Genomic DNA, 13,002 nt, shown 5'->3' with positions numbered 1-13,002 from the left:
TCTGGGTTCATTCATAAATTAAAATGTGTGTATAGTTTTCAGACTGAAATTTTAACTTCATAGCTGAAGTCCCATCACTTTCAGCCCCAGTTATATTGCAGGGCTGTGATTCTGGAATTCTAGGTCTGGAGTGGTGTTTTAGAGCTGAGGTAGGAATGCAGGGAAGAAACAGTATGGCAGACTTGACGTAGAGAGACAAGACACCTTGAACCTGAAGCATTGTTTGCCCAGGTGATAGAACACTCCCTCTGGTTTGGAAGGGGAGAAAGCCAAAGAGACAGGGTCAGCTGTGGAAATTATATGGTAAGAATGGAGACTCAGGGAAGAAAGAGGTGGCAAATATAAAGCCTAGTTTCAGAAGGTTTGGGGACAACTGGTGTGAATTATGTTAGATTTATTTATTAATTCATTCCTGGCTATGAGTTTTGTGCAGCCAAGAGTCTGGTGATGATCATGACCTCAATTTTTATGTCTTGAAAGTTAGGTAGTACTGATATTTGAAACTCAAATGTTTTAACATCACAGACAGCACTGTTTGAACATGGAGAGGAGCATATGACGAATCACCAGCATCTACTTCTTTCACATCAATGTTGTTCTGCAGAGTAATTCTACACAGTAAAACTTTTGACTTTTTTATGCATTTTGCATATGCTTCTGGATGCTAGTTTAAAAAAGAACATTTTCTTTTCCTAGTAATTTTGAACATACAGATTTTGCTCTTGAAGTAGGTGCCCAAAATGGAAAAAAGTTGGACGCTTTTGCTAGCGATATTGGTGGGGCAGTATAGGGATATGTTGTATCCTCATACTTGAAACCAAAGCCTGAGGAGAAAGTTTCTCTGACTGTTAGTTCTTTATCACCATGCATAAAAAGAGTATAAACTTCCTATTTCTCTTTGGGTCCCTCTTTTCTCAGATAGTTCTAGGAATAGACAAATAATTTCTTTGTATTTAGGTAGTTTTTTGTAGTTAGGTAATTTCTTTGTGTTAGGCAGTTCTGTCTAGCCAATTCATTATTTCTAGCAATATCTTCATATTAATCATTCAGAAGTCTCCAGACAGTGCTCTTCCTGTAAATACATGTGAAATTGCCTCCAGAAGTAGTAATTTCTTGCAGAAATTTCAAGTGTGCGAACAAACACTATTTTTTGTGAATGGCAGACCTATAGTAAAATCAAAATTAGGATGAATATCGAAGTATATCAGCAGTTGTTTTTGGAAACTAAAACCATTTTTATGAATGAGAAATGTATATAGTTTAATGAGCAGATTAAAAAACTGCACATATTTTTATAGTAATTTACTGAGGCATTTCTATCTCAGGTACATATCTGGGAAAAAGATTTTCTCTCTGGCATGCATGCTGCCATCACTCATGCAGATCTGGTATAGCTGGATTTCACATTGCATAAAGATTTGATCCAGTAAGCAAAATTCTTGGAAGGCAAGCATATTCTCTACCAAGAGCACAAACTACTACTTCATCTTTAATAAACAGTGTTCCTATTAGCAGTGATTTGTATATAGGAATCAAGAGAATCAGCTCAAGAGCAGAATGTTCACCTTAAGAGTTTAAATAGGGACTCTATTAAGAGAAAAAAGTTAGTTAACTTTGGTGGAAAAGTTTGTGGAATTTTTCCAAAGAGGACCTTTCTGTAGATCCCAGAGAGCTTACTGACTTTTGACTCTCTAGATGACTATGGGACTCTCTGGGCAGAAATCAAAGTGGCAGGGTCTTAGGTGCTCTTCTCATCAATCCTTCCAATCTTTCCAGTGAAGAAAAAAGGCCAAGATTGCAGAAGATGCATCTGACAAACCAATGCCTGTCTGTGTACCTGATGTTGGAGACGGCTAGAGTGACATTGACATAGACTGGTGTGAGCTTTGTAGGCAGGGTAGTCAAGGAAGAAGATGGAAGAGTTACACTTCTGACCTTTTTGACTGCCTAGACCTTCAGTATGAAACTAAAGACGTGTGTTGAAAGACTCTGGATCACAATCAAACAGGAGAGTAATACTTGTTGTGTTGTGTTGGAGGGGAGTCAGTATTGTTGAGGCATTCCGTGAATATACTAGATTGATGACAATTTTCACAGAAAAATGTTAGATCAGGCACCCAGGGATAATTCTTCACTGGCTGCTTACAAATAGGAAACAACTGGTGGAGCATGTGGTCGCAGATGGCTGCATGGGTTACAGCAACCATTAGATGATTTAGCTCAAGATCCACAGGAAGCCTGAGAAGGTAAGCAGCAGAGTTAGGACTCTGGACTTCAGGAGAGCAGCTTCAGCTTATTTGGTGAATTGCTAGGCAGAAGCCCTTGGTAAGTTGCCATGATGGGAAAGGTGCCCAGGAAAACTGTTCAGTTTTTATAGAAAACTTGCTGCGATCAAGAACAGATCACCCCATTGTTTAGGAAGACCACAGCTCAAGAGTACATTTCTTACTAGTTGGACAAATTAATCCATTTCCTTCCTACTCTTCTACATAACAGGCTTTTAGCAAAATTGAATTAATTTTCCAAGTAGTAATTTCTTGGGGATCATTAAAGGGTTTTTTAAAAGATATATTACTTCTGCTTTGTTCCTTTAGTTTGTATACACCCTCCTAGGGTGTACACAGCTTGTTCTACTTCACAAAATGTAAGAGCATAGTGACCTTAAAGTCAGAGCCATAGTGTTCTGTCAAGAATAATAAATCATTGACATTTCACGTGATTACAGAGTATGGTGAAAGATGGTGAAGATAGTGAAATTTTCAACTCTTGGTAGAAACCCAGCCATTTTTATATGAAATGTCCAGTGTCTAAAACTTCTTGTTGGCAATCTGAGACTGTGTATATAACTGAAGGAACGTTAAAATACAAGATTTATTTATTAAGAAGAAATTCATAATATATTTGATAATTAGATGAAGTAGATTTTTTTATTTTTATCATTTTCTGTTTTCTAGGTACACATAATGCAAAAATGCTGTATCCTTATTTATAGTATATTGTAGGTAAGGGAACTGTGAGTACTAAGAAACTGCTTGAGTGACTGGCAATATTGATTAAAACAAATTAATGAAAAGACTACAAAGAAAAAGCCTGCTATCCAAATATGCACAGACTGATTTTAAAGTTATGATGGATAGTTGTTAGAGTGGACTAGTATTCTTTACCCGCTACATAACTAAGTTGAGACATTTGTTTATCTTAGAGCAGGAAATTGCCTGAATATTTATACAAGCTACAATTGAAAAGCTAAGCTATCGATAGATCTGTTGTTTTCCCTATGTCCTTAAGAGTTTGCATTAATGTGACATGGTTTCTTTGTGGTAGATGGAAAATTTAACCTTCTCCTTCCTCATTGTTTCTTTAAGGTTGAAATAGTAAGCATTTTGTTCTTCGTAGGCAGAATGACTTGACACTCATTGTCTACTGTCACACTGCATCTTTTCTCTTATTGACCCAGTGTTACATAAATCAGACCATAAATACCAGCATTTGTTGCATTTTCTATTTTTTATGAAACCCTCTTTTACTAAGCAAAACAACTCTGGCAGAGCTCAGGAACTGAATGATTTTACTAAGGTTTTCATCACTTYTGAGGGTCTATTTAAAGTGAATGTGTTCCATGCAGCCACCTCTATGTGGATTTGTCTTTTTATTGAAATGTGTAATGTGGTAATCTGTTCCTGAGGGTTGCTGTTCTTGAACCTCTGAAGGTTCAAGTTCCTTGATCCTCCAGAATGTTTCCATGAAATAAATTTGAACTACTACCTAGAGCTTTGTATATTTACATAGCCGTACTTGACATAGTATTTGTGCTTATCTAGAGAAGACAGTTCAACTATTACTTTTTAGTAAGTATTCTTCAAACCACTGCAGCACGGAGGTATGAATTACAATTACTGAAAAAGTGAAATTATTCTCAAGAAATTGAAGAGATTTATAAGTGTTGACATGTGATTTCACACCATTTGTTGACTTTTCACTCATCACTGCATTAAGTTTTCTGTCTGGTAAACAAGTATAACATTACAAATCATCAAAATAGAAGTTAGCCATGAGACTGAAATGCATTTTTGAAACTTGGGGGAAAAGGATTTTACATGTAATAATTAATTTACTTGCATTTTTTCTGAATATTAGAGAAAAAAAATGAAAGAATATCATTAAGTAACATTGAACAGAAACTGAACTGTAGAGCCAGTTGGCTCAGCTGCCAGCATATTGGGCAGTGGGAACAGTGGGAACTGAACCAGAAAATACTTTACCAGGTTACTCTAACCTAGAATTCATGGCAGTCATTTTAATGGATGAATTCATTTGTCTCTCAGGGTAGAGAGGAGTATATGAAAGGGGAAAACTATGAATTTTCTGTAATTTTTTTWAAAATATATAATTTGTGAAACAAAAAAAAAGAACATGTAGAAGACAGATCTCATATCTATGTACAGATTAAAAGTGTTATCTAGTATTACTGGGAAAGGTTCATGTTTCTGATTAATTTTTTTTAACAGGTCAACACTTTTCTTTTTCAGGTCGAAAATTTAAAAAGTTTAACAAAATTAAGGTTGTGAGAACATTAGATGTCGCACTCCAGCAGCCAGCAGCCCTTCAAGATGAAAGTCAATCACTAACCCAGAGGCTGTCTTTTTCTCCAAATCAAGAAATACAGTTTGTTCCCCCAATGATAAGTGTTTTACGAGGTATTGAGCCAGAAGTTGTCTATGCTGGTTATGACAATACAAAGCCTGAAACACCAAGTTCCTTGCTGACCAGTCTAAATCATCTTTGTGAGAGGCAACTTCTTTGTGTAGTCAAGTGGTCTAAATTGCTACCAGGTAATAGCATTTCTTATATGTAGTAAATTCTAGTTAAGCAAGTATGTCATAGGACAAGCAACCAAAAGAGGAGGGCACTGTTTGTCTGTTGTCTGCATATTACTTAATTCTTAACAAACTGTAAATGGTTTAAGCTTCCACTTCATCAGATAATTTRTGTACCAATAAAATACATTTTAATAGGACAACCTTCTTAAATAAAATCTTCTAAATAGTTAGACATTAAAAAAACAACAGCAAAAGCTCACAGTATTCCTATATCTGGCCATTATAGTAGCCTTTTCCCTCCTACTCTGTTATTCATTCTTTTGGCATGGGAAAATTTATATCTCTGAATGTTCTCTATTCTTATTCTAGTTAAAATGAATTTCTAAAACAACAGAGAAAAATTACAATATGTAGTAATAGTTAGGACTAAGCACCTAATAAACAGACTTACCAAAATTAACTGAATTTGTGAAGATCTAGGGCCGGCTCCCAAAAAGTACCATCATATTATGTATCTACATGCTCTTTATGTTCATAGGGACCTAATCCAGGGATCTGTAAAAGCCAATACATTGAGCAGAAAGCCTGGAAATACAGTTTCGTGTGAGCGCAGGTTGATACTTCACTGCTGCAGGAAGGAGTAGTCCCATTTGCTGTTCCTTCCTAGTGCAGCTTGCTCGTCTGACCTCTTAGTTGAATTGATTCATTCCCATTAAGTGAGAATAAAACAAATCTTTTTTTCTGCCTCTGTAGTTTTCTGATGTCTTTATAAGCTGAATCAGCTTACTGAGGGGTAACATGAAGGCCAGAGATGGCTTGAAAGAGCTAACAGGACTAGGTAATGGACCACTGCTGCACCACAGGAAGCTAACTGCCGCGTTATAGCAATCCTCAAAGTTATGAAAGAGCAAAGGTTATAAAGTAAAGTATACATCTTCTTTCACTGTGATTCACAACTGAAAACACTTTGTAGTTAAATTCAAGAAATATATTCATAGGTGGATGGTTATTGTATTACAGCTGTCTCTCGTGAAGAACACTGAAATGTGAGATTTATTAAGTAAATTGATTACAGTGATGATGTAATAATATTTTTACTAATGGAGAATGAGATGCGTTCCTTTTTCCTAAATAAAGTTCAGTCACCTCTGACTGATAAAGTTGATTTTGGTTTGATCGTTTCAAAATACTGGAATAGAAAAAGAAGAGTTTAGCTACTAGAATGAAGTGATCCATTGTTATACAAACTTCACAACCTTCCTAGAGCTATGTCCTCAAAAGCACTTGTTTTCCAGATTATTCCTAGCTATCTTCTAAACTGTACAAAGCTATTCACAGTTTTTGAGATTATGCACCAAGCTGTGATCTAAAGAACACCTACTCAGCTACTGTCTAAATAAGGACTATAAAATATTTTAACTTTTTATTTAATTTCCAGGATTTCGGAATTTACATATTGATGATCAGATAACCCTCATCCAATATTCCTGGATGAGTCTAATGGTTTTTGCAATGGGATGGAGATCGTACAAACATGTCAGTGGCCAGATGTTATATTTTGCACCAGATTTGATACTAAATGAGTAAGTAGACTCTGTTGTTCTGTAATATAAATGACATCCTGAATCTATTTGTGTTAATGAGAATGTAACTTCATTGAGGCCAGTTTTCATTCTGTATTTGCTCTGTTGTTTAAAAATAAACATCAGAAGAAAGTGCTGTGATCAAACTCAAACTTAGAAACCAAAGTTCAGTAACTTTGGGAAGGATTGACTGGATATCCCAAATATTCTACTGAGGTGACCAAACAGAGGAGTTCTAGTATTATTTTCGTTATCTAAGACAAAAAAAGCCCAAAGGATAAAGATACTGTAACATGATTTACTTGAATTTTTGTGACTAAGACATTTCTGAGATCATGTTTAAGAACTAATTGGAATTTATTTTTTGGTGACTGTTTTAGGGGGAAAGGGTGATGCAAATAGTCTATATATGGTCTAAAATACTCAGTTTTGACACTTTCGTATTAAACCTTGTTTTTCCAAAGCACAGTTCTTGTTAAAAAATTGTACTAATTTAGCAATAAGGAGTTCTAATATCAAGGCTAATATATTTTGAGATTTTTTTTGTTTTTGAGGGAAATTGTTGATATAGATTATCCTTACCTATGCTGATGAATTTGGATAATCTTCATTTCTCTTCGTCAGTTTTTCAGATCAGTAACTTAATATTATCAAAGTTGTAATTTTAGATACTTTGAATGTAATACACGGGAAGTTTTCATGAATAGAACATACTTTTCTCTATATATTTATTTTTCCTTAATATATTTTTCTTACTTTCTTTTATTTAAAATCCTAAAAGAGCTCCTGTAAGTAAGTGAGATAAAAATTAAACAAATTTTCATATGTTATGTCTGTTTAAGGATTGAGAGGTGTGTTTGAAGAAGATGTATGCACCTAAATCCAAAATTTACAAACGTCAAAGACCCAGTCAATTGTCATCTCAACTGAAAATAACTTAAAATCTATAGACATCTAGTCTTTTGCCAGAAATGTTCTTTATAAAGATACTTAGTGGATCAGGCTCTACAGCTCCTGGTCTTTTCTCTTTCAGATGACTGCAAGTCACCATGAGATTATAGAATAGTGAATTCTTTCCTGTCCTGTATATATTAATTAAGCTGTACGAATTGAAACACTTTTAAGGGATGGGATTGAGAAAAATTCTTGCTGTATTCTGTCACAGCATATGCTGTGATATATTTTGCGGTTACATTTGGAAATACAGATTGAGATGTCTTCAGGCAGTAATAACACATCCTGGAATATTACCCTACATGTGGACCACTGCTGCCACCTGGTGAAGAAGACTTTAAGTGCTTTCTTCCAGAAAAGGGATTTTGGAGCCCTGATGATAAACCCTCCAAGAGGGTTTCTTGTTTGCAGCCTAAGTCTGTCTACATCAAGGAAGAGGCGGACTGACAATACACTCTTCTTTCTGTTGGAGAACATCTCAAGGGGTCAGCTTTGAAACATCAGAAACAAAGAGTAGTTGTTGCACTAAATCATAGCTGCAGCTATTTATTGGGAAAAAAGTTAGCTTTTATATCCGCAAAATATAATCCTCTTCCTTGTCTTTAGTGGTATCTAAGGTTGTACTTTCATAATCACTTTTAGCCAAGGTAACGGCCAAAAGCTGCCAAAAAGGGCAGCCTCACCGACCTGCCTGCCCCTGGCCATGCGTTCCTATAACTTCCTTTAAGGTGAACCAAACACTGAGAGGCTGAACTGTAAAACAGCTAGATAAGGAAACTGATATACTTGAAAAATGCCTAGGAAGAGCAATCCATTTTCAGATGGAGCTTAGCCCTGCTCTGATTTACCACATGGGCATATGGGCACTTATGCCAGAATAGCAAGAGTGCACACCTAGAGGTGGGAAGAGATAATGGAAATTCCTTCCATAGTGGCATCCCATGCTTAAGTTTTGAAATGACCATGAAACCACAATCCAAACATTGTTTCACAGTCAATCTCTCCATTTAGAGAATTTGTCCAGAAGTCCATTCTGGTGCCCCTTGAGAATGACCTCCTCAGTAGCAGCATCTTTGAACCAAGAAAGCTGAGACTGTTAGTTTGATATGATTTGGTGAATTAATATTACATCACCACAAAGATTTAATGTTATTTATACTTTCCAGTGTCTTAAAATATGACTAAATCAACATTTAGTAATACCAAAATGTTGAAAGCTAATACCACCCTTATAAGATGCCACTTAAGAATAGGGAATATCAGGAAAGGATTTAAAGTAGGCATGGAAATAACCATTCCATTCAGATCTAATAGATGAAAAGTTTATGTTTAACTCATGTCAAAGCTGGTGCAACGGTTCAGATTTTGGGAAAAAAAATCATTTAAGATATCAATATCACTTAAAATAACAGCATAAACCCCCTCAATGCCTAAAGAAGATTCTTTTAAGCATAGAATCATAGAATCAATAAGGTTGGAAGGGACCTCTGGAGATCATCTAGTCCAACCTCCCTGCTCAGCAGGGTCACCTAGAGCATGTTAGACAGAGTTGCATCCAGGCGGGCCTTGAAGATCTCCAGAGAAGGAGACTCCACAACCTCTCTGGGCAACCTGKKCCAGTGCTCYGTCACTCTCACAGGGAAGAAATTCCCCCTCACACTCAGGTGRAACTTCCTGTGCTTCAATTTCTGCCCATTGCCTCTTGTCCTGTCACATGGGACAACTGAAAAGAGTTTGTCCCCGTCCCCTTGACACCCTCCCTTCGTGTACTTGTACGCATTGATCAGATCCCCCCTCAGTCTTCTCTTCCCCAGGCTGAACAGGCCCAGCTCTCGCAGCCRTTCCTCATAGGGCAGGTGCTCCAGCCCTCTGATCATCTTCGTAGCCCTCCGCTGGACTCTCTCCAGTAGCTCCATGTGTGTCTTGTCCTGGGAAGCCCAGAACTGGACACAGGACTCGAGATGAGGCCTCCCCAGGGCTGAGGAGAGGGGCAGGATCACCTCCCTCGACCTGCTGGCAACAGTCTTCGTAATGCACCCCAGGAAACCATTGGCCTTCTTGGCCACAAGGGCACATTGCTGGCTCATGGTCAACTTGTCACCCATCAGCACTCCCAGGTCTTTCTCTGCAGAGCTGCTCTCCAGAAGGTCAGCCCCCACCTTGTACTGGTGCCTAGGGTTATTTTTCCCTAGGTGCAGGACCCTGCACTAGCCATTATTGAGCCTCACAAGGTTCCTCTCTGCCCAACTCTCCAGCCTGTCCAGGTCTCTCTGAATGGCAGCACAGCCCTCATGTGTGTCAGCCACTCCTCCCAGCTTGGGATCATTGACAAACTTGCTGAGGAGGCACTCTATCCCCTCATCAAGGTCACTGATGAAGAAGTTGAACAGGATGGGACTGAGTACTGAGCCCTGGGGGACGCCTCTAGCCACAGGCCTCCAACTAGACTCCACGCCACTGATGACAACCCTCTGAGCTCTGCCTTTCAGCCAGTTCTCAATCCACCTCGCTGTCTACTCATCTAACCCACACCTCCTGAGCTTCTTTAGGAGGATGTTATGGGAGACAGTGTTGAAAGCCTTGCTGAAGTCAAGGTACACAACGCCCACTGCTCTCCCCTCATCTACCCAGCCAGTCATTCCATCATAGAAGGCATCAGATTAGTTAAGCAGGATTTCCCCATTTCTCCAGCATGAATCCATGCTGGCTACTCCTGATCACCTTCTTTTCCTCCATATGTCTGGAGATGACATCCAGAATGAGCTGTTCCATCACCTTTCCAGGCATGGAGGTGAGGCTGACAAGCCTGTAGTTGCCTGGGTCCTCCTTCTTGCCCTTCTTGAAGACTGGAGTGACATTGGCTTTCTTTCAGTCCTCAGGCATCTCTCCAGTCCTCCAGGACCTCTCAAAGATGATGGAGTGGCCTGGCAACAACATCCGCCAGCTCCCTCAGTACCCGTGGGTGCATCCCAACTGGGCCCATGGATCTGTGGATGTCTAGGCTGCCCAGAAGGTCTCTAATCCAGCATAGAAAATACCTACTGGTTTCATTGTTGGGAGTAATATCTGCAGTCAGGTTGAAAACCTGATCTGAATTTTTGAAAGTTAGAATTTCATTTGTAACCAGTGACAAAACTCCCTTTGATTTCATGGGGTAAAATTTAATCTTTTCTTTGTTGTTTTTTAACTAATTCATTCAGATCAGAATGCATCTTTTTAAAATTAGCTCATGTTATTGAATCTTCAGGTTCAGTTTACAAACTTTAAGATGCTGTTGCTGCAGTCATTTCAGTTGAAAACTGCCTTCTCAATGAATATATGAATAAAATGTATTCTGAACAATAAAATTTCAAAGTGAAAAATAAGATCTAAAAGTGCTGAAAAATAGATGATTTCATGTATTGGCTGATCTGATTTGTTGTATTTATACACATTCTTAGATAAGGCTGTATTAGGGTCTAAATGTATTTAAATATTTTTGTGTATTTATACTATTTTCAACTATTCTTTAATAGCGTAGAGTAGTATCATTGCTGTTAGTAGTAAAATGTTATTTAGACTTACAATACAAAGTATTTTGTATACTAAATACATTTTCTGAAAACCCATTGACAAGTTTTTGTAAAACCTATCAGGTGTAGGAACAAACAATCCTCAATTTTACATTCTCTTTTCGAAGAATAAAATAAATATCAACTTATAAGAGAAAACAATTTCACATCACTGTTGCTATATGATCCTACAATAGTTCACATTATTATTTTATCTTAAGTTAATAATAAATCCTCTTTTCGGTTGGTAGAATTCACCTTTGATAGCTTCCAAGGTTTCTTTCAACAGAGTAACATCCAAACAAACAATAGAGTAAACATCCAAAAAATAGCAAATTTGTTACTATTAAAAAACTAAGTACAGAAAATCAATCTTTTTCTCTATATGTATAATCTCTTCCTTTAGTTTCAGTAATGTGGTAATGAGTAACAAGGCATTTCCTTCAGACAATTAGAAGCTGAGCCTTTTCTTTATTTTCTTTTTTTTTTTTTTTTTTAACCTTTTCTGGGTGTAAGACAGAGGATGAAAGAAATGAAAGAATCATCGTTCTATTCACTGTGTCTATCCATGTGGCAGCTCCCACAGGAATTTGTCAGACTTCAAGTTAGCCAAGAAGAGTTCCTATGTATGAAAGCACTTTTACTTCTCAATACAAGTAGGTAGAAAATTGTTTTATTTCTGTGTAACATATTATGAATAAAAGTTTAGAGTTTTGAACAGTACTGTTTAACTTGAACATTGCTAAGCTGTCCAGTCTAATAAATGGAAAACTTCTTTAGGAAAAAAATGTTAGTCTTTCAAGACCTAAAACTATTTTCYTGAGTATTTATAAGGAGCAAATAATCTATGCTTCGTTGTTGGTTTTGTTCTGTATAACACTGGAGAAATGTTGGATCCAGTTTGACATACAGCTATACTGCATTATACATTTTCAAAGCAAGTGTGCTGTATTTCATCCAGGATGCTCTTTAGTTTGTCTACACAGATACCTTACAAGCGTTAGAAATACAACAAGTATTTAATTAATTATCATATTTGTTAACTGAGGGCTTTATCCTTGCCAAGAAGTTAAAGCATGCTTACGCAAAAAAAAGGAAGCTGGCATACCCAACAATACTGACGTTTATTCAACTTCTCCTATCTGTAAAATGGTCAAGCTTAGGCTAGATATCAACAAATGAAAATATTGTTGTGTTTGGTTTACTCTATTATCATACATATCTTTCTAAAATCCCAGCAGACACAGTGGTTTTCCACTTTAACTGGGAAATATGGAAGTGGATGAAGTTCTCTTCTGAACTCCTTTCTAAAATACTAAGAAGTACATCTGCTGAGACCATAGTTCTCAGTGATGAATCCCCAGATGAAAAGTTTTAAAAAGGTACAGCTGTTATTAGAAATGAGGCTTAAGCAACTTCTAAAACTGTATTTGTAAGAATGGTGAGGTTTGGTTCTCTACGTACCTACTGACTGGGAGCTGAGACGTGACTCTTGCAAAACCTATTTCTTGGTTGGGCAAAGTTTCAGTAAAAGATAAAGAACTAAAATTCATTCCTTCTTAAGCTGTTCTTGGCTGGTCTTCGCATAAGCTCATGCTTAAAATATCAGTCAGCAACAGAATGTAACATTAGCTCATATAAATATAAAAAATATTGAAATAATAGCAAAATGCATACACTCTGCTAAAGCAATAAAAATAATGTGGACCAAAATTCCTCTCTAGTATGACTACAGTTGCTTTGTTGGAATTACTGGGTGTTGAACATATCCTTAGAATGTATTCTTATTTTAACTATATTCTRCCTCTTTTTCCTCACAAAAAGAACTCCATTGTCTATCTGATCATTAGAGAGAGGTCTTACATTTCAGTGAAATTAAGATTCATGTGTGATATTCTAGCTTCCCRCCATAATCTCACAAAGCTCATAATCATAATGGATTTTTTTCAAAAAATACTGCAAAGATCCACTCCCTCTCAATTATGAATGCATCATTTTAACAGTATTTACCAAGCATTTATCAGCTACGTTCCTCTCAGAAATTAATTTCTAAGATGATGGATATAAGCAACGAATTTAAAAAAATAATATTTC

At 36.9% G+C, this 13,002-nt stretch overlaps 1 protein-coding gene across 2 annotated transcripts in view; it reads left to right on the top strand.

Annotated features, from left to right (window-relative positions):
* The window catches only part of PGR (progesterone receptor), a 36,029-nt gene that overhangs the window by 16,624 nt on the left and 6,403 nt on the right, over positions 1-13,002 (top strand). The window contains exons 4-6 of one of the 2 annotated variants that reach the window (XM_085309015.1): positions 4,530-4,832; positions 6,259-6,403; positions 11,425-11,564. In XM_085309015.1, coding sequence (XP_085165141.1) covers positions 4,530-4,832; positions 6,259-6,403; positions 11,425-11,564 — 588 coding nt within the window. The remainder of the gene's footprint in view (positions 1-4,529; positions 4,833-6,258; positions 6,404-11,424; positions 11,565-13,002) is intronic. The other variant, XM_085309014.1, reaches the window with a different exon arrangement.

Source organism: Rhea americana, unplaced genomic scaffold, assembly GCF_003343005.1.
Source record: "Rhea americana isolate MKP2758 unplaced genomic scaffold, rheAme1 scaffold_29, whole genome shotgun sequence".
Lineage (NCBI taxonomy): Eukaryota > Metazoa > Chordata > Aves > Rheiformes > Rheidae > Rhea > Rhea americana.
The sequence above is the reverse complement of the archived record's forward strand: the minus strand, read 5'-3'. Positions and strand labels throughout refer to the sequence as shown.